The sequence below is a fragment of the Nyctibius grandis genome, chromosome 15 (genome assembly GCF_013368605.1).
Source record: "Nyctibius grandis isolate bNycGra1 chromosome 15, bNycGra1.pri, whole genome shotgun sequence".
NCBI lineage: Eukaryota > Metazoa > Chordata > Aves > Nyctibiiformes > Nyctibiidae > Nyctibius > Nyctibius grandis.
The window spans coordinates 11,366,035-11,386,686 of NC_090672.1; the positions used below are offsets into that span (position 1 = coordinate 11,366,035).

Consider the following 20,652-nt stretch of genomic DNA (forward strand, 5'->3'; position numbering starts at 1 on the left):
AATTTAGAAAGGTGCCAGCTAATTTAATTTGTCTACCTCCTTCCCAGCCACGCAGGAGTTACGAGAGGGGCTGGACTGCCATTGTGTGCCAGCGATCTACTCCTCTGACTGCCCCGGCAGCGTGTCTCCTGGCCAGGCTCTCCTTGCTCAGCTTGGCTTCCTGACGCGGAAAGTGCAGGCGCGGGGGAGAAGAGATGCTGTGATGGCTAGGAAAGGTCTGGAGGCTCTCCCAGTCAAGGTGGGACTGCTCTACACCAGCTCCAGCAGCTCAGGGACCCTCTTGGGTGCACCTGCAGACCCAGCGCAGGAATTGCTGCGTTCGATTGGAGTTGACAGTGCTTTGAAAGAGCTGCCACCAAGATGGGAGGTCACATTCGCTGTGAACAGGCACAGCGCTGGCTCCGCAGGAAACTGGAGCTTGTTTTCTGCTGTGTTTTTCCTTTCACAATGGCCAATGATCTAACTCCCTGTTTTTAGCTAAGTTTATTTGCTTTCCAGGAGAGAAAATAAACTCTGATATTGTCATTTACGTTGTGGCCATGGACTCCAGGTGAATTCTTAGGTTCTGGTACAAACTGATAGAAAACACTGAAGACATTTGTATCTAAACTAATATACTGAAATAAAAAGTGTGAGAAAGTAAGGAGAGCAGTAGTTTAGGCAATGTTAAAGCAAATCAGATGCTTCTGAGTTTAGAAATGCCATTTTCACTGGAGTGGATACACTGGTTGGTACTAAAGTACAGTGATAATAAATGATCAGCAGCAGAAATGCCATATACACATTGCAATGCAGGAAAACCATGTCAGGTTTTAACAGGGTTCTCTGAGTCACTTCTGGGTATAGCGTTCTGCTCTTGGAAGCAGGTTTCATCGTGTACCCACATATTTCACATCATCTTTCTCTCAGGAACTACCAAACATCACCTGAGAAAGTGAAGCTGCCCAACTTGAATCACTTGGGTGGACCAAGCTGTGTAATACAAATGGGTCAGTAGAAGAGCTGCAGAAAAGGCATGTACTTTGCATTAATTTTGCTTAGAAAAGACACAAGGTTTCTAGCTCTTTCTATTGCAGTTGGCATTTTAGTCTTTCTTGCCACTCCCTTTCCCATTGGAAATTTTCCATGTTTCCGCCTATGGTGGCACACACACGGTGACAAAGGCTGAAGCAGATCTCTGCTCCATCCCTCCTCTTGCAGCCATGGTGAAACTAGAGGAAACACGAGTCTGTAATCATCACCCCTTCCTCATCCCGCACAGAACACTGATTTTTTTTGCTAACCAGAACGCTCTTGTGCCAGGAAGGTTGGTGGTAAGATGCTGCAGGGGCAGAGAAGGAGACCAGAAACACATCTTTACCCCCTGCAGCTCTCCCCACCTTCATACCTTGTCTAACAACCATTTGATCAACTCATCAAACTCTGATAACCCCCAAGGAAGGAGGTTGTGGTTTCATTCCTGCCCGCAGAGGAGGGACCCAGTCCCTGTCTCTGAACACAGTGGGCTCTGCAGATGAGTGTTTGAAAGTTGGCTGAGCACCACGTGGGCTTTTGAGCGAGTAGGAGACTCGACTAGTGACAGCCCCTTGTAGGGTACTCATTGGAAAACCTATGAATATCTACTCCCTTGAGAGCCCTCCTGCTTACATCAGTATTTATATAACCAGAAGTTTGCAAGCCAGAGAAATACAAAGATATTCTTACCCTGTTCTGTTCAGCTGAGCGTGAGCCTATCCTGATTTTAGAAAATCTGGCAGGCCAGTAACTCTAGCAACTGAAGCTGTAAGGAAGAGAATGAAAGTGTACTCACACAGTTTTGTATGTGTAAGTTGCTGGCTCTTAACCCTTTTCCTTCCAGGAATTGTCAAGTTCCCTATGTCAGCTCCATAGGCATGTTCTCACCACTCTGGCAAGTTTTATTAACCATTAACTCCCTTTCCCTTGAGATACCCAAAGAATGGGAACTGTGGAAGATCATTAGATAACTTTGAGATTAATAGGAAAATATTAGCCTTATAAATATGTAATTGCTTGGTCAGTTTTATCACTCGTACTAAGGTCCTTCTCATTAATCTGAACATATGTTCCTCATTGCTGCCTTTGAGGACGAATTGCCCCAGCTGACTGAGGGCTGGACAAGGGAAAATAAAGGATATTGCCATGTCACGAGCGATGCTAGATGGCCCTTAAGCTTACTGCGTTTCTGAAACATTATCCACAATCCTAAACTGTGAAAATAAACAGTAATACAACTGTCTTGCTACAGCAAGGCTTCTAGAAAATAAAGACTGGGTGAAGTGTACATTAAATAACAAATTAACATTTCCTAATCATTTCAAGGCTTTGACTCTGCAGAGGTAAGCATGTGTTGAGAGCTGAGAGAGCTCACTTTTTACCGACAGGTATTTATCATATTTTGTTGGGTCTGAAAGTTTAGCTGGAAATTAAAGATCCTTTAAATTAGGCATCGTAATTTATTGAGAATTGAACCACATACAATATAGCGTTGGAAATAAGTTTTCTTTGGCAGAACTTCCTGGGTTGCTGTTGGGCTACTGGTTGTGAATGGTGTGTGAGTTCCACTATTCTCAGATATATAAAACCATTCGATTTCCTATATTTCACCCCTCCTATGAACAAACACATTATTAGCCAATATAACTGTGTCACTAGCTGCACATCTGTATATTCTATTTGCTTGCAAAGTACAAAATAGATTTATTTGCTCTCTCAAGTCTTATCAAACATGTAACCATCTCTCTGTGGAATTTTCATTGGATTTATCCATTTCTTCTATTACAAATGTGGCTTCATTTTTCCTTGGAGAGCCCAGCGTTAGACCTATAAAGATCCAGTTAATGTCTAAACCCCATGGGTTTACTGTGAATGGGGAAACCACCTTTTCCTGATGAATTTTTTCCAGTTGACTTAATGGTTAGAGAAGAAAGGCTAACTTATGCCAGTTTACATGCATGGAAATGGTGAGACCAAAAAAAAAGCCCAACACATAATTTATGGCATTTCTTCTCATCTTGTGGAAACCGACTGCTTTGATTCTACCAGGCCATGTTTTCTTTGCAAGTACAATACAATTAAGCTATTTTCAGCTGGCAATAAAATCCTTGAGAACCAAAGCAGATTTGGCCACTTTAAGAGAAGACGACTAATGCAATCTGATAATTAGGTCATTTCACCGCCAAGACAGAAAAAGCAATTTAATAGCATCTCCCGTGCGGTGAGACAGGGGCTAAAGCCTCTGGTCCCAGCTGGCAAGGACTATGCCTGCAATACAACTCTCAAATTCGCTTCCACAGGGCATCTGCAGATCTCTGCAAGACTGAGGGACAGGGTGGCTGTGATGGGCAAAGATGAGAACGATGCCAGAAAACATGAGGAGAAAAAGCTCCTTCTTCCACTGATATGGCCTGGCTGAAATTTGTCTAAGAAAAAGCATCCTGCTTGGTTTGTGGCTGGCTGCCTTCCTTACACCTCCTTCGCTGGTGTGGAACATGAATGTTCTGCCTTCCCAGAGCCCTTCTTATCCCCTGACACTTTCTTCTGCAGATAGAGGATCTTGTCTTGAAAACTCCTCAGACTATGACCATTTCACATCACTCTTCTAATATTTCAGTCGCCAGGCTCTGTAGTGAGGTAGTAAGAGACTTCTGCAGCTAGATTGCCTCAAATTAGAAACCCATTCATTGAGAGAAGGAAAACAAATTCACTGACTCTTGAGGGTTAAGTTTTCAGCTGTCCCTCACCCTCTTTGTCCTGGCTTGTTGCAACAGGAAAGGGTTTTTTAGAAACTTTTCTTGTAACTTCAACTTCCCTGTTTGGGGGGTTTGGAAGTACTTCTCTTGCTGAAGTCCATGCAGAAGAGAGACAGCTTTGTTACCTTCTCATTCTGTGTGTAATAGATTAGAATCGACATTTCATTCTAAGAAGAGCTTTCTGGGCAGAGCTGCTCCGGCTTTAAGCAAGCTGTAAAATAATTGTGCTGTATGTGCTCTACCCTTCCTCAGTATGAAAGGCTGGCTGGCCTGACCTGCAAGGCTGGGCTGCTGTGAATAAGTCTTACTCACATCGGCCGATCTGGGATCTCTGGGTCTTGTAGGTCTGTAGTCTTTATCAGTCGGTTTGCATGAGTAAAGGCTGAGTAAGAGTCTACAAGGTCAGGCTGTAATCTGTAATATCTTGTGGATATTGTGCAGAGATTTGTCGAACACACCCCCCAGCACACTGCGTGTGTTCTGGGCAGAGCATCTCGTAGTGGATCACAGCTCTGCTCTGTTTCACTTACATATAGATGAGCACATACTTCTTCAAGGTGGGTCAAATTGTTGCTATTTTAGCTGTTCACAGCACACATACACTCAGAGGAATGAGGGATTTACTGCCTCTGGTACAGGTACATGAACTGTGCAGTATTTGTGCCTATGGCTTTCAAATCCTATGGATCTGATGATCTTCACCTTACTGAATGAATAAAATAATTGCAGTCCAGATTTGTCATTCATAAGAAACTTACCTGTGTTGTAGGACTTCTCTTCCCCTTAAAACTGAACAGAATCACCCAAGAATGACTCACAAACAATACGATTGCCCAACATGCCAGATTGCTTAATATACACAAGCACTTGTCTTTTCTTCCCCTCTCCCCATCGTGTCGATTTTGTGTACCCTGCTCACATAACACTGGGGACTTTTAAAACCAGCTGCATTTGGCCATTGTATTTGTTGCAGCAATAATGTGGCGCTTCCTCATTCGGAGTATGGGGAACTCGTGTAAGTGACAGCAATGGCAGTCACTGGAAACAGGTCAGTAACTGTATACGGAGTGTGTTCTTAAAGCCTATACTCCATGAGAAAGCATTTGGGCAAAGCATTTTCACTGAGTATTTAAAGACAGCTAATGTCAGAGTTGTAAACTTATGAAACAGATGAGAAGGAGGAGAAGGAGGACAGTTTAAGCAACTACGAGTGACTGCAGGCACTGGCATTGCTGTGGGAAGCACGGAATCATATTTAGAGCCTGTTCTGGACATGGTAAGGAAGCTCCCCGGAGGAGAGTGGCCAACCCACTTGGACCAGTCTAGCCCTCAGCAGCTCCAGGCAGGAGACCTGACTGCTGATTAACGCTGCCTTGTCCCAGAAGCATCCCCAGCACCTGTTCTCCGGGTGTTGTAGAGGTTACCGTTGCAGTCCTGGCTTGCAATTCAAGGTGTTCACGCCAATTTCTAAAGCCTTGTGTGGTCTGCAGCCCTTGCCTTCAGCAGTCACCTTGGCTCTCCTTTTTGCAGCACACCAGACGGGGCTCCCTGGTGCATTTCAGCTGTTAGCACTCGGGAACTCGGCTTTCCGAGGGCAGCGGGAGCGCGTTGCCGCAGCCGACACCTGCCTCGGAAACTAACACCCCTGCACTGTCCATCAGAGCTGGAGCTTGGCAAACTTCAGAGGGTGCTTACAAGGCTGTTTTTGTTCCTGCAAGGCTCCCAGCCAGACATTTCATCCTTGTTTTCTTTGTCTTAGGCCACGTCCACTGTAAGGAGGACAGGCTATTAAAAATCATTTTGATTTCTGCGTATTTCATCAACGGCCAGCCAGTCTGCGGATCGAGCTGCCACAGGTGATCTATGAAACAAAGAAATAGATCCTACGTACCACAGCCAGGCAAATACTTCTCTTGCTTCCAGCCTTGCTCCAAAAGATCTTAGCTCAGGGATCAAAGCTTTTGTTTCAGAAGGGACGTTCAATTTCAGTGACAGAGAAGGATGTTAAGTTTAATAGCGGTGCTGCTGTATGCTTGACTGTTGCTTCTAGAGCATGTTAGGGTCAGACATTCGTGATTAGATACCCTGAATCTTAGCGTGTCTCTTTACTGAAATAAAGGAAGGAAGAAAAGGAATAAAACTCTTTTCTCTCTGCTATTTTTCCTTACTACACGGGGCCTCGGATACTAGCCCGAGACAAGAAAACCGGAGCGAGCAGGCATACAGATCCCCCACGGGACCTTCCCAAGTTCCCACTGAAGTCTTGCAAAAGCCTCTCTCGGCGTGGGGGGGGAGGAACACCCGTGGCAGGTGCTGGGTGCCCGCAGGCACAGCTGGAGGGGCCCGGCCGGAGCGGGGACTGGCCGGAGCGGGGCCGGGGACCGCCGCAGCGCTGCCCGCTTTGCCGGCGCTGCCTCCCCGCAGAGCCGAGGGGCTGCGGCCGCCCCCGTCTTCCGGCGCACCGGGCACCGCGGCTTCTCACGGGGCTCCCCCGCACAGGGTACCCCCCCCCCCCAGGACTCCCCGCACCGGCCACCGCGGCTTCCCCCGGGACCCCCCGCCCCGGGTTACCCCCCCCCCCTCGCCCCCCGCGGAGCAGCCCCCCGCACCGCACCGCCGCGCTCCCCCCGGCCCCGTCCCCGGCCGCTCCGCCGCGCTGCCCCGGCCCCGCCGCCGGCCCGGCCCGGCCTCCCGCCTCCCATTGGTGCGGGGCAGCGGCGAGGGCGGGGACGGCGGAGCCGCTATTAAGCATCACATGGCAGCCCGCAAAAAAAGGGGCAGCGGCTCATTGAGTGGCTCAGTTGCAAGCGGTGCGGCGGCGGGCGGCGGGCACCCCGGGATTGGCCTTGCTGCGTCCCCCCCGCTGCGGGATCTAACCGCCTTTTAACCCTCTAAGCACCTCCTTTAAGGCCACCGGCAGGTAAGGAGCGCCTTCTTTCGAGATCTATCCCAGACGCCCACCCAGCCGCTTCCCAGTGCCCCCCCGGCTGCCCGGGGCAGGGGCGATGCGCCGGGAGCTCTCGGTGCGCGCACCGCACCGCGCAATTCCCGAGCTAACGCTTTCCGTGTCGGTGACTGTGTTGCACGCTCGGGCACAGCCGTTTGGAGAGGGAACTCCTGCGTTTCTCGTGCACCATCCACGAGCTATTCTCAGTGCCTAAAATAATTAGATAGGTATGCTGGGAACACTCGAGCATCTGCTTGCAGCATCTGTTTATGTTCATAACTTTCCAGGCACCAGCTGCTCTCCCCCCGCCCCCGAGATATTTTATTCTGGGGAAGGGCTGGAAGTTTGCATGGCAGCTCCGTGCCGCAGCACTCGCCCCGCTCCATCCCTTCCCATTCTCGCCTGTTGTTTCCTGGACAAGAGAGAGGTCAAAAGTATCAAACCTTAGAGATCAGATGCGTGTTTTTGAAAGGAGTGTCCGAAATGTTTTAGAGGGGTGTGAAATGGACCTGTAACTTCATTCATTGGCATGATGGAAACGGGGGGTTTTCTTTCTAATCATCCTGACAAAAAAATAGGAAGAAAGAAAAAAAAAAAAAAAACAACATTGCAGCTGGGGAGCCTGTGAAGAGACTGTATTGTTTCGGTTTAGTTCATGACAGCTAAAGGAAAAAATACTGATAAGAAATGACAGATTTGTTTGCGGGGGTTCAGTGGCTGCTTTGTCACCCTCCCGGGCCGGGGCAGCCGGAGCCCCGCAGGTGCCGGGGCCGGGGCCACTGAGCCGGGACACGCGTCTGGGCGCTCCCGCAGGCTGCTGCCGCCTCCGCACCCGCCGGCACCGGGCGCCGGGGTTCGGCCCCACCTTTGCACTTGTTTGCTCTGCCGTGCTGCCGGCCGGTGCATCACGGACACCCCCTGGTGATGGCTGCTCCGCCGGTCACCGGCTGCAAATACCCGGAACCCGGCTGCTTTGCAGGACAGCAGATGCAAACGCCACTTTGTCCTTTCCTTTCTCCTGTTTCTTTGCACCCATTTCCCTACATCATCCGCTCTTTTTTTATTATTTCTTTTTTTTTTTTCTCCCCCCCCCTTTCCCCCCCATCGCGCAGGACGGATCCTTCTGACAGGCAGCTCCCCACTTGGTGTCACTTGAGTAGCACCCAAAGCAGTGCAGAAGCCCCAGGGAATGACTTTTAAGTAACGGGGGGGTCTGGAGGAAGGTTACGGGGGGTGGCCGTGCCCAGCAGGGAGGGCGCGGGGACGATGGGGACAGGCTCCGCGGGGGCCGGGGGCTGCTTTGTCCGGTTACCGCGGGCAGGAGGGTCCGGCGCTGGGCTGAGCTGGTGCTGGGTCTCTCTTAGCAACATGTGCCCGGCTCGCTCCTGCCTGGCGTCAGCCTGGGAATACCCGCTCCAAGCGCTCGTTAGTGCTTCGCTCTCTACCCCCTCCCTGCTCTTTTTGCGCTTCAGAGTTATTACTCGGTATTAAACCTTTTGCACAAATTCCCTTTGAGCTGTTCGGTTGCGATGGGAATGTCTTTCCTGGGGGGAGGTCCTGAGGGGGATGCTTGCTAAGGGGACAGTGGGGGTTTGGGCTCCTCATCGTGGCGTTTGCACAAACCGGGGTTCAGAAATGCTGCAGATGCAGCACAGCCCCGGTTTGCTCTGCTCCTCCAAGCATCCCCTTGCAGCAGAGCAAGCCCGGGGCTCTCCCACCCCATCTCAGCCTTTCCCGGTAAAGCTGCGTCGGTGCCAGTGCTGGTAATTACAGGCTGCATTGCTCTAGTCTTGTATTCTCTTCCAGGAGGAGAGGTAGCCTGAATTAATAATAACAACACACCTAGTGATGATTGCAGTTACAGCTGAGTGTGTGTGTGTGTGCATGTGTCTGGCTGCAGTGCGTTGGGCCCAATTACGCAAAGATTGGGCTGGTTTGTGGGTTCTGGGTTGGCTTCTTTTGTCTGGTGAGGATTGCAGGGCTGGTCCCACACTAGCTCGACATCTTCGGTGCCACCAATAGATAATAGGGTGTGTGTGGGGGGAGCAAACTTGTTTTGCCTTTGAGCAGCAGGTGGATTAGCAAAATAAGAAGTACCGTTGGGTTTTCATGCTAGTTTGATTGTTTGTGGGATTTTTGAGGGATGCTCTACTGAAACTAGTTGTGAAAGTCAGGGTGAACACACATCAGGTGTGTGATCAGGCAGCCTGTGGATCTACTGGGTGTTTTACAGGGCCTGTGCCGCACTGGCCAGTCCCTGTGCACGGTGCTGGCCATGCTCCCATCCCGGCATCCTCCCCACTCCAAGCACTCGCAAGGAAAAGAGGCAATTGGTGCTGTAAAAGAAAGAAGACAACTATGCTGCCGTGGACCGTGCCAGAGCTTTGTTGTATAAACTTCAAGCAGTCTGTAAAGGCAGCACAGGGTGCCCCTGGGCACACACACACTCCCCCACACAACCCCCCCAGGTTAAGGACCGTTAGAGCCAAACTGGTGCAGGATCGCTCCCACGGGCAGAGCAAAGGTGTGAGGCTGTGCAAGGAACAGTAGGTAGAAGGTGCTCAGCCATTCAGAGTAGGAATATGCCAATGTACGACACCTAATTCAGGTGCCAGACTCCTGAATGCAGCCAGCTCGCCGCAGGAAGCTGGCGTTGTGATTTCAGTGATTTGTGGAATTCCAACAAATGTCCTCAGGTCAAGACTTTTGTGGGGGGACCCACATATTCAGCCCCTTGAGACTTTACAGCTTATCTTTCCCCCAACCACAAGTTTTCCTCTAAAATGCAAGAGACAATGCAGGAAAAAGAAACAAAGACAGACTTAAAAATAGTGTTTCCCAGGCTGTGTATTTCCATCAGCTTGGAACCAAACAGATTTTGAATGTGGAAGTCAAACATGACTGTGATTATAGGATGTGGTTTATAAAAGTGATCGATTTGCAGCCCAATGCAATGGTTTTACAAGGAGTTTTTTGTGTGGAATGTATTAACTGTCATTTCACTTTCCCCACTGTGTTCAGGTTTGTAATAAAAGTCTTTTTCGGCCAAAAAAAATAATTTAAGTGAACACTAAAAGAATTCCTTTGTATTTTTGAGAATGATGACTAAAAATGTATGAGGGGGAAAATGTGAATCCTTACACAGCGCAGGCAAGATGGTCAGATAAGCGAGAGGGCAGCTACACCATCCCGTAAGCCTGCCTGGCTGAGAGCCGTACTCAGAACTGGGCATTTGATGAGCACCCATCAAAAACTGCCAAAATGCCTCGTACGCTGCTGAAGTCGCAGATGACTAATCTCAGCAAGTAGGCGTCGGGACGCACTCTTGCACAACAAACAGAAGTGAGGAGAAAAGAGAAGGTAAAAGTAAACCCTGAAGAGATTCTCGAGGGAAACCCAGCCTGCACGCGGCTGCGAGCGCGGTGTTGTTTTCTGTTTGTCACCTGCTCTTTCCCTAACAAGTGTGTGCTGACCTAACGCCCTTGCAATGCGGTTGGAGGATGTGGGAGGGCTGAGGAACTGTTTGAAATCCCTCAAGTTTTTGGAACACCTCTGCAGGGCTTTAGGAGCTGCTTTTGGGAAAGGAGATGAACTCTCGTCTACAGCTGTTGTCAGATACGAGTCAGAGGAAGAGCCACAGGGTACTGAAGCCACTTCATGGGCAGAGGTCGTGCTCCTTGGTGGCTGCAGTATTGTTGGGTTTTGGGCGAACTCAGATGGGTTTTGATAATATTGATTTATGAAGAGCATCATGATTTAATCTCCCACTACTGTAAGTGGTACTGAAGTCTTTTCTGTGCCAAATGGACAGCAGACAGTCCTCATTGCTTGGTTTTAGTTTTCGTTCCTCCACGGGGCGCATGTGTGGACGGAGCAGTTGCATTAATGCAGCTCTTCTCCTCTGCAGTATCCCAATTACATTTCCTGATATACATGACTTAATGGATGACGCACTTGTTAAAAGCTAAACCTGGGTCTAAGCCAGACCTCCCTGAAACAAGTTTGGTGGCTTCTACCCTCAGGAAGAAGGTTTTGTATCCTCTTTGCTGAGTCTTAATTGCTGACATTTAAGACCCAGGGGACACTCAGAACCGTTACCCCTTGGAGGTGGAACTGGCTGCCTCAGGCTCCCAAGGGGAAGGAGCTGGTACTTCCCACCAAAGGTGTTAGGAAGACACTCAGCTGGTCCTACTCCATCGTAGCCTTTTGCTAGTTGCGTTGGCAGGAGCAGATGAGGGTTGTTATAAGGTTTAGTTTACTTTGTACAGCTTAAGCCTAACATGAGTGTAAAAATGGCACAGATCCCAATGAGTTTATGGAGTTAAAGAGGAACTAATGCAGCCTTTATTCCTGCTTTTTTTTTTTTTAGCTTAATTAAAAAAAAAAAGCTATATGCAATGTAATTTCATGGAAATCACGGATATTTGCATTTTCCAAGTTTATTGCTTTTCTCAGTACATGTCATCTTCCCTTTTGCACACTCCCTTGTTTGTCGTAGGTAAAACAGTCCAGGAGACACACATCGTATGTCACTGAAACCTGCTTCAGTATTTATATTTGAACAGATGGATGTTAAAGCTAATTGTTTGTTTCAAAATAAACAGAAAGCACAGTTGTAAACAGTAGATAGATTCTTTGCTTGTCCAGCTTTAAAGTGAATATTGCTTAGAGACTTGTGTGACATGATCACCTCAGTGCTTTCGCTCAGGAAGAGTGATGCCTTCTTTGTATTAATGATGTCACTTCTGTCAATACCCAACTGCGCGCATCGTGCAGCCCAGGAGATGCTGTCATTAAGAATAAGGAAACTTCCTGCAGGTCCACGGGAGGAATTGTAGTTGGTTCTTGCAGGTTTGATTCCTTATCCTTTTCCTCCAAGATCTAACATGACATTTCTCTTTCTCTTGCAGACCATGCCCTCTCTATGACGGTTACTTGTTAAGCTAACTCTGCATGCCAGAAGACTGTCCTTGGTTGACCCAAGGGCTTTTGGGGACTCCGGCCTCTCCCCAGTTTTTCTGTGTGTGTGTGTTCCTCTAGAACTTTCAAAACTGTTTCTCCAAAGGGTTTTGCAGAAACTTAGACTGTTTTCTAAAGCAGAAGCACCTCAGTCCACAGCAGTAGTGATGGGCAGCGTGCGAACCAACCGCTACAGCATCGTGTCTTCGGAAGAGGACGGCATGAAGCTGGCAACCATGGCCGTTGCCAACGGCTTTGGGAACGGAAAGAGTAAGGTACACACCAGACAGCAATGCAGGAGCCGCTTTGTCAAAAAAGATGGCCACTGCAACGTCCAGTTTATTAACGTGGGTGAGAAGGGACAGCGATACCTGGCAGACATCTTCACCACTTGCGTGGACATCCGCTGGAGGTGGATGCTAGTTATCTTCTGCCTGACTTTCATCCTCTCCTGGCTTTTTTTTGGCTGTGTGTTTTGGTTGATTGCGCTGTTGCACGGGGATCTGGAGAATCAAGAAAATAACAAACCTTGTGTCTCTCAAGTGAGCAGCTTCACCGCAGCCTTTCTGTTCTCCATTGAGACCCAGACCACGATCGGCTACGGCTTCAGGTGTGTCACAGACGAGTGCCCCATCGCAGTGTTCATGGTGGTTTTCCAGTCTATAGTAGGCTGCATCATTGATGCCTTCATCATTGGTGCTGTCATGGCAAAGATGGCTAAGCCAAAAAAGAGAAATGAAACTCTAGTCTTCAGCCACAATGCCGTGGTGGCCATGAGAGACGGAAAACTGTGCCTGATGTGGCGTGTTGGAAACCTGAGGAAAAGCCACTTGGTGGAGGCACATGTGCGAGCACAGCTCCTCAAATCCAGGATCACGTCAGAAGGGGAGTACATCCCTTTGGATCAAATAGACATCAACGTAGGGTTTGACAGCGGGATAGACCGCATATTCCTGGTCTCCCCAATTACAATAGTACACGAGATAGATGAAGACAGTCCTTTGTATGACTTGAGCAAACAAGACATGGACAATGCTGACTTTGAAATTGTAGTAATATTAGAGGGCATGGTGGAAGCTACTGCCATGACTACCCAGTGCCGCAGCTCATATCTGGCAAACGAGATCCTCTGGGGCCACCGCTATGAGCCTGTACTCTTCGAAGAGAAAAACTACTACAAAGTGGACTACTCGAGGTTCCACAAAACATACGAAGTGCCCAACACACCCATCTGTAGTGCCAGAGACTTAGCAGAAAAGAAATACATCCTCTCTAACGCAAACTCCTTTTGCTACGAGAACGAAGTGGCCCTCACCAGCAAAGAGGAGGACGAGATTGACACTGGGGTGCCTGAGAGCATGAGCACAGACACCCACCCGGACATGGACCACCACAACCAAGCAGGGGTGCCTCTAGAGCCACGGCCGCTACGGCGGGAGTCGGAAATATGACTGACAAACTCTTCCTCTCTCTTTTGGTTGAAAGGAAAGAAAAAAAAAATAAATACATCAATCGGTCAAAGGCACGTTGACCTGAGAAGTTGGCCCAGAAAAGTTTTCAGACAACGGTACTGTTGAAGAGTGGTGTGAAGGCAAGCAGACCTGAGAAACCCAGGCTGGTTTTAGGGCTGTCCTCAGAGGAGGGATGACAGAAAATGAACTCTAAACACAAAGCACTAAACATGTCTAAGTATGAACAGAAGGCACATATGTTGTAGAATAAATTATGTATATATTTTTTTACAAAACTTGAACTTGCAGGCAAGCTTTGGTTGGGTTATTATTATTTTTTTCAACTTTTTCCAGAATGCTTCTCTCTAGGGAACAAGAATGTTTTTAATGGCATAACAAAGGCAAGAATCTGCCTTATTATTATTATTATAATTATTTTTTAAAAAGCTGCTGCTAACTACATGAACACAAATGGTTATTTTTGTTGCAGTGTAGTTTTTATTTTCTCTTGTGTAATTTAAAAAAAAGAAAACAAAACAGTCAGTGTTGAACTTTTTGGGTTGAAAAGCTCGTGATCACTTCAGAGAAGCCGATGTTGCCAGAAAGTCTAAACTCCTTTTGAGGCCAGTAGTTTGAGAGCTAGAATCAATTTCTCTCTTTCCAATTACATAAGGGGCATTATGTAATATCAGGCCAATCAGTAGCCTCCAGCAAAATTATGATTTTTGGGGGGAGAATTTAATTCTCTGTCTAAAAGGAAAAATGAAATAAAATATATCTATATACATAGACAAAGTACTAAGTTAAAACTACCTAAATGGATACCAAAGAAAATGCACAGTTTTGCACAGCAGAATTTATTTAAAAAAAAAAAAAAGGAGAAAAAAAAAAAAAAGAACAGGCTGCTTTAAACAAAGAGAATTTCAAACCTCAGACACTTTTTTTTTTGGTTTTGATGTTTTTCTTTTTTTTTTTTCTTTTCTTTTTAAGACCTTTATTTTGCACCTTATTCTAAAAGCTTAAGACTGATCTAAAGTGAGCTAGGACTCCTCCCCTTCCCCCTTGCTCTTCTAGGGGGAAATAATTTCTCTTCCTTTCTTGTAAGGAGAAACACAGTTGGGGGAAAGCAAACAAGCCGAGGTCTGTGCTCGCGAGTCGCTCGCCGAGCCGGGCTGCAGCAGAAGGTCAAGCGTTAGCGCACACGTTGCCAACGGGCGCTGGAGCTGGGCACTGGCCCAGCCTCCTGGGAACTGAGCCACCCTCCGCGTGCCCCGAGCCCGTGGCTCCGCTGTGTCACCCGTCCCACCGCGCCGGAGACACGCGAAGCCGCCGGTCGAGGCGAGAGGCTGACGCTGCTGGAGCAGGCGCTCGGGCAGCGATGAGCTGAGCGAGGTGTAAATCCCCGGGAAGAGGGTTTTTGGTGAGGAAGGGAGAGGGTAATGGAGAGGGAAAGGACTTTTACAACCCAGCGCTTGGGAATGGCACAGGGATCGAAGCCTTTTGTAAAAAAACGCTTCTCTTCAGCAGGGCGAGGGTGTCAGAAAAAGTCTATTTTCCAGCTCATTTGGAGAGGATGAGGCTGCAAAGCGAGGTCCATCTCCTGCCTCCTCTCCCCAGCAAACACCGAGTGGTCAGTGCATAAGGCATCACCGAGCTCGGAGCAGATTTTGTGACCTTCTGTGAAGCTCTGGCCGTATTTTGTCTCCTTCAGCCAGAAGGCTTTAAATTCTCTGTGCCTCTAAGATCAAGGAGACGGCGAACCTGCTCCCTGAGGAGCCGGTGGAGAGGGGTGGTGGTGGGGACGACAATCCTAGTCAGCTCTTGCAGTATTGGATCACTGTATGCCATTAAAAAACAGCTTGTTCTAGGTCTAACGTCTTCTGCAAACGGATATCTGTGAAGGCCTCTGGCCCCTTCCAGCCCTGCCTGAAAGAAATGCCTGCAATGAAATGGTTTCTGATAAGATGGTATCTGCAGTGGGTGGGTTCGAAACTGTGGAAATTCGACGTTGTAAACACAGATTTGGCGACTCGAGAGGGCAGATGATGAAGCGCAAGTACTGAGGCTGTTACCGGGGTGGGGGGACGTCAAAGAAAGGAAAGGCTGAACGTCTAAAGGCGATTTGATCGCAGTTTCTGGGTCAACAGCAGTGAAGACAACCGAGTGCTGCTAGTGCTGCTATTGTGATCTTCTTGTAAAAGGAAAATAACTAAACCAAAGAGTATTCAGTGAAACAGAGGGTGCATGAAAACGCAATGGGGAAGGGATGGAAAAGGGAGGCTGAGCGGGAAAAATGGACCTTTTCTCCAGGTCAGCATCCCCCAGGTGCACAGTGCTCCCACTACATGATACTTGAGATATTTGAGGGAGAGACGGGGGGGACGGGGAATGCAGGATTCAGCTTGTTTCTTTAAAGCAAAAGAAATCCGGAGAGAAAAAAAAAAAAAAATCCCCTCCCCCTTAATATTTCTGGTGCAGAGGTTTTGGGGTTGGGGTTTGTTTTTGTTTTGTTTTGTTTTGTTTTGTTTTTCAAGTCAGTTTTTTCAGAAATATTTTTAAAATGTACATTTTATAAAGTTTATCAAGTATTTTCATATTTAAAGCCAAATGTAAATAGAAGTCTGTAAAGGAGGACAAGGAGAAGAAGAAAAAGAAAAGGCCACAAAAAGTATAAGTCCTGCTCGGCAGTCTCGGTTAGCTAGTACCTAGATGCTACCGGTTAGCATGATTTTTAGCAAATACTTGCAAGCCTTATAGGATTCCTAATGCTATGAACTTCTCTTTATTTATTTTTAAGCATGGACTTTTAATTTGAAAACATGTTCTAGTTACTGGCAGTTTTAAAAATTACCGGCTTTCCGAGTGCTAGTCTGCGGAGGGTGTGCGTTGAGGTAATCCATTACGCTCTCCGCTGCATTCTTTTTCTTTTTTTTTTTTAATAACCCTTTGTCTTTGCCGATTGAATCTTACATTGCAGAATTGCACTCAGCCTCTGGCTCCGGGAAGCTGCTAGAAAGACACCTGCAATGTACACTCCATGGTACCCTTCCCCCTTGCCCATCGTTTCTGTGTTTCTCAACACGCCGTGGGAAGCCCAGCGTAGGACAGGCTATTGTAGCACACTTCTACAGCAGCAAATTGGGGTCGTCATTTTTTTTTTTTTAAATGTTGTTATTTTTAAGGACTACACAGTGACTGACAGCGTTTCTTCAGTTCCCGATGATCCTGGGCCAAGCTGATGCTTAATTAGGGGCCCGTTAAACTGACTGAGCTCTGCCCGCAGACTCCAAGAGACGTTGGTGTGGCCTCTTTAGCAAGGATAAAGTTGGCTCAACCGGCTCGCACAGAAGGTTTATACTGTACTTTGCTTAGGGGCTGGGGGGGAATATGTTATTTCTGCCCTTCCCTGAAAATACTTGAATGAGACACATTGTCTGGAACACAATACTGCGTACAGTGACAAAAAGCATTTCCGAGGCGGGGGGGGACGGATCTCTTCTTTCCTCTGTCTCTTCCGTGCGAGTTGTCCTTGGTTAAGTAGCAAGGGTAGGACTCATTACTAATTAGCTGTGTTTAATGATGCTCTCTCCCAGCCATGATAAATGTCTGTGTTGTTAGTTTAGCACTCGCTCTTCTCGGAAAAGACAAAGGGTCCAGATGTTTTATTTGTTCTCTTAGGTCTTCTTTTTTTTCATAATGGATTACAAGGTAAAACTGAGAAGTACTGTAATGTCTTTAAATTATGGCTGCTCACGACCATTGTCAAGTAGAAGGGTGCTGCATAGTTGCCATCCCACAGCCAACGAGAAACTGATTTTGTAATGACTTTTGGCCTGCAGCTATTGTAAGGTGAACGACCGAGGCATCTGACAGTTGTCCATTACTATTTTCCTGTTTGCAGCCTTTTTGTATCAAAGTCTTCCTAATGTACTGCACAAATTGTGGATTGTACAGATTTTTATATATTATGTCTTATTTTATTATTTCTAAATAAATAAAAAAAAAAAAAAAAAAAAAGAGAATGACCTGATGCGTGCAGCGTGGATGTAAATGAAGTGGGGAGCTGGGGCTGGAGGTTATTGTATAGCTGTGGTTAGGGCTGGCTGAGCACAGCCATTGTCTGAAGCACTTCAGGAAGAGACAGGTTGTTCTCTGCCTTGACAAAAGGCAGGAGGAAAGGGGATACCATCATTATTTCCCAGACAAGAACGCAAACACGATGTGGTGTAAGGCAGCTTACACCAAAGATCTGCCCCAGACAGTCTGAGGGACTTTTTTAAGGTGATACCTGGAACTGCAAAGCTCCCGATCATGAACTACAAGTTGTAAGAAATGGAAAGAAAGCTCAAAGTCTGTACAAACTACAAGGTGGGGTGGGGAGATGAAAACACAGAGCATAAGCAAGTGCATTGAAAGATTTGGAAAGGGATAAAAAACTAAGCAGGAAACTCAGCTTCAACTCCCCGCGTTTGCCTGGAACATGCCCTGGCTGAAGTGATGCTCCTCAGCTCAGCTCCAAACGCGCTCGCTGTAACCTTCACACACGCCTCATTTCTCTGGAGCCTGAGCCCGACGTCACGAGCTGGGATTTTGTGTCACGGGATGGGGAAGCGTAATGGGAACAGACCTCGAGTAACCGAAAAGAGACTCGATGCCCTTATTTGTCTGGGTTGGAAAGCTCCCGTCCCGCTGTTTGTGTGTGGCCTCCAAGGCAGTTATTGAGGCTGCACAACTGTGACTCAGCTCCAAACTGCTGATCTAACGGGAATCCAACCCGCTGCGAGGGCTGGGGATGGCCGCGGAGCATTTCAGTGCAGTTTTGTCCCCTCTGCTGATTTTTCAAACTTTTTATCAGTCTGTAATGCTGTTAAATGATGCCTCGGAAGGAGCCGTGACCTTATCTAGAAGGATTCCATTTATAAATTGAAATTTACTTTTCAAATGTAATGGTCTCTTGGAAAGCTTATAATAATAATTACAGGGCTGGATTTAGAGATACAGATTAACTGTCACAGCCTGGATCTGCTTATTCTCCCTACTGAAAAGCATCCTCTGTGAGAGCTGCCCACTGATCTGACCCCGGCTTTGAGGTTTGCTGCAGGGACAGGGGGTCGGGGCCGCTGTCCACATGTTGTGCCTGGCTGCTCCTGTTGCCTAAATCGTGAGCACCCTCTCCTGTCAGAGCCTTTCCCTTCTCTTGCTGGCCACCCGTCCGGTCAGGTGGAGTCAGCATAAATATAGCAACAAAACACAGCTGGCGTATTTCGGTAGCCAGCAAGGTAAGAGCTAAACTCTTCTCCTTCCCAAACTAATTGGATGCATCTAGCGAGCATCAAGCATACGCTGCAGGACATGAGCATACCCTATGCGACCCTAGACGGCATGAGTAAAATGCCACAGAGGACATAACAGCGCGGGTGTTGGCGTGCCAGCAACAGCCGGAGACAGGCAACACTGGGTGCGTGTGCCCTCGGCAGCCGGCACGGCACGGTGCATTAGCGAAAGCTGCAGGAACCAACTGTTTCATGATTTTCCAGTTTTCTCGTCAAACCAGCAGCGCTCGCTGATTCTTTCGACGTGCCAAGCTCAGGATGCAGACTGCAGGTTTCGTTGGTGTGCAAAAATGTGTCATAATGTTTACAGAAATGTCCGTTCTTTCAAAATGTTTAAACCAAGCTCGTGACTTCGGGTTTCATGGTCCTGGGTTCTTGGCAGGTGGAGATTTGAAGATTTTGGATGAGAGATATGCTCTGGGATTCAACACCCACCTTGCCTGGCTTAGCTCGTTCCTCCCAGCTAACGGGCGTGCCAGCTCTTCGGGACAGGGCTGTCAGCTTTGGGGGGGGTCAGCGCACGTACGGGGTCCCCACGGCTTCTTGCACCCCTCAGGGCAGCAGCATCAGGAGTCGTACTTTGGTAACCCTGTGTGAGATAGACAAGAGGGGGGAAGGTTGCACGTTTTTCAGACTGATTTTGGTTCTCTCTCCGTGTGCTCTTTGGTGTGCAAGATTCGGCTGTTTCACCTGCACTCAGATAACACATCCCCCCGCTGGCTTCCAGACAGGTAGGACCTAAAAGCCCTTGCAAACTTTCATCTAAATTCAATGAATTGGCAATTTTTAGACCTGTTGGCAGCTCAGAAGCTGTGATGGACATCAGAACAGGACTGTGGACTCCCCAAGCCACCAAGCAAAGCAAGCTCTGACCACCCCCCCCGCTCTAACTGCAATGGCATTTCATGGAAATCAGATGATTGTGGAGTTTGAGATGAAAATTTCCAAGTTCCAGCTGAGGGAACAGGAACAGGTCTTTGTGAATTGAGCAGCTGCGTGGGAACAGCGGCCTCTGAGGTGGGACAGGACAGCAGTATGTCACTGCTCACGGGAATCCTGTGTTGTTTCTGTCAGAAGAAAGGGAAGGAATGCTGTCCCGGGAGCAGACACACTGCCGGGGGAACACCAGCAGCATCACATGAACCTTTCATATAACATCCAGCATGAGCACCAGAGGCAGACACGGTAACACCAGCTACTGCATCGCACCAAGACCCGCAGCAGGCTGCCCCGTGCTTTTGGCAGTTCTCTACATGGAATCGAAATCCATAGCTAAGTCCTTCCATTTAGCTGGTGCCTACGGTAGACTTTATTTTATAAGGAGTTAATATGATTTTATAACCCTCAAGGCCACCTGAAGCCTTCCCCTCTTCTTAGCTTGATGCGCTGCCTTTGCTTTGTCCTCTCCTGCTGATCGCGAAGGTGTTTGCCAATGGCTGGGGACAGGACAGAGAAGTGAAAGCAATGAAAATTATAAAAAGTTCAAGAATATAAAAATGAAATATGAGTCTTGGAAATATAATTCTTTTTCTCCTTCTAAAGTTTCCCCTAAAGTGCAGCCTTTAATCTAGCACCAACATTTACAGCTTTACTGAGTGTGCAAATCCAGGCTGTTATAGGCAGGGTAAGGAATTATATAGTTCTGGGTGGGCAGGAGAGGAAGGGACTGCAAACATACCTGTTTCAGCAATATATACATTTTATATTATTCTTTACAAAAAAACCATATTGCTTTTGCCTTTTCCTTCTTTACTGGCTTGGATTTCAACCCATAGATACCTCCTCTTTGCACCTCCCAACCATGGCAGAGTTCAGGGTAACCAGGAACCAAGGTCAAACCCAAGTATTAGGTCTTTATGCCCAAACTTGGCCTTGCTCTAGCTGTTCCTCGAAACCAGGCAGCTGGGGGGAGGATCCCCTGGGGAAATCCTGCTCCCTCCTGCTGCAGGAGGCACCTCGGCTCCTTGGGGGGACCTTCCCTGCTGCAGCAGGTAGAAGCCGCAGGCTCTTGCTTTCCAGGATTGATATTTCACTAATTCTTTTTTTTTTCTTTTTAAGGCAAAATGTCTTGCTGTGCATAAACTGTATTTGATATGCAAATGAACCCATTAATTATTTTGCATTACATGGCGTGCAAGGTGCCTCATGGCTCTGCCTGTGTTTCATCCAGGCTTGGCATTGGTGAGCAGCAG

General features: G+C 47.8%; 1 protein-coding gene across 1 annotated transcript; it reads left to right on the plus strand.

Annotated features, from left to right (window-relative positions):
• Window positions 1-6,556: 6,556 nt before the first annotated feature.
• On the plus strand, window positions 6,557-13,435 carry KCNJ2 (potassium inwardly rectifying channel subfamily J member 2). The gene is made up of 2 exons (XM_068413104.1): window positions 6,557-6,690; window positions 11,628-13,435. The coding sequence occupies exon 2, from the start codon at window positions 11,844-11,846 to the stop codon at window positions 13,125-13,127; it is 1,284 nt and encodes a 427-aa protein (XP_068269205.1). The 5' UTR covers window positions 6,557-6,690; window positions 11,628-11,843; the 3' UTR covers window positions 13,128-13,435.
• The last annotated feature ends 7,217 nt before the right edge of the window (window positions 13,436-20,652 follow it).

Excerpts from the sequence above, each read along its gene's own strand:
- KCNJ2 (XM_068413104.1), top strand. The coding sequence starts at position 11,844 with ATGGGCAGCGTGCGAACCAACCGCTACAGCATCGTGTCTTCGGAAGAG.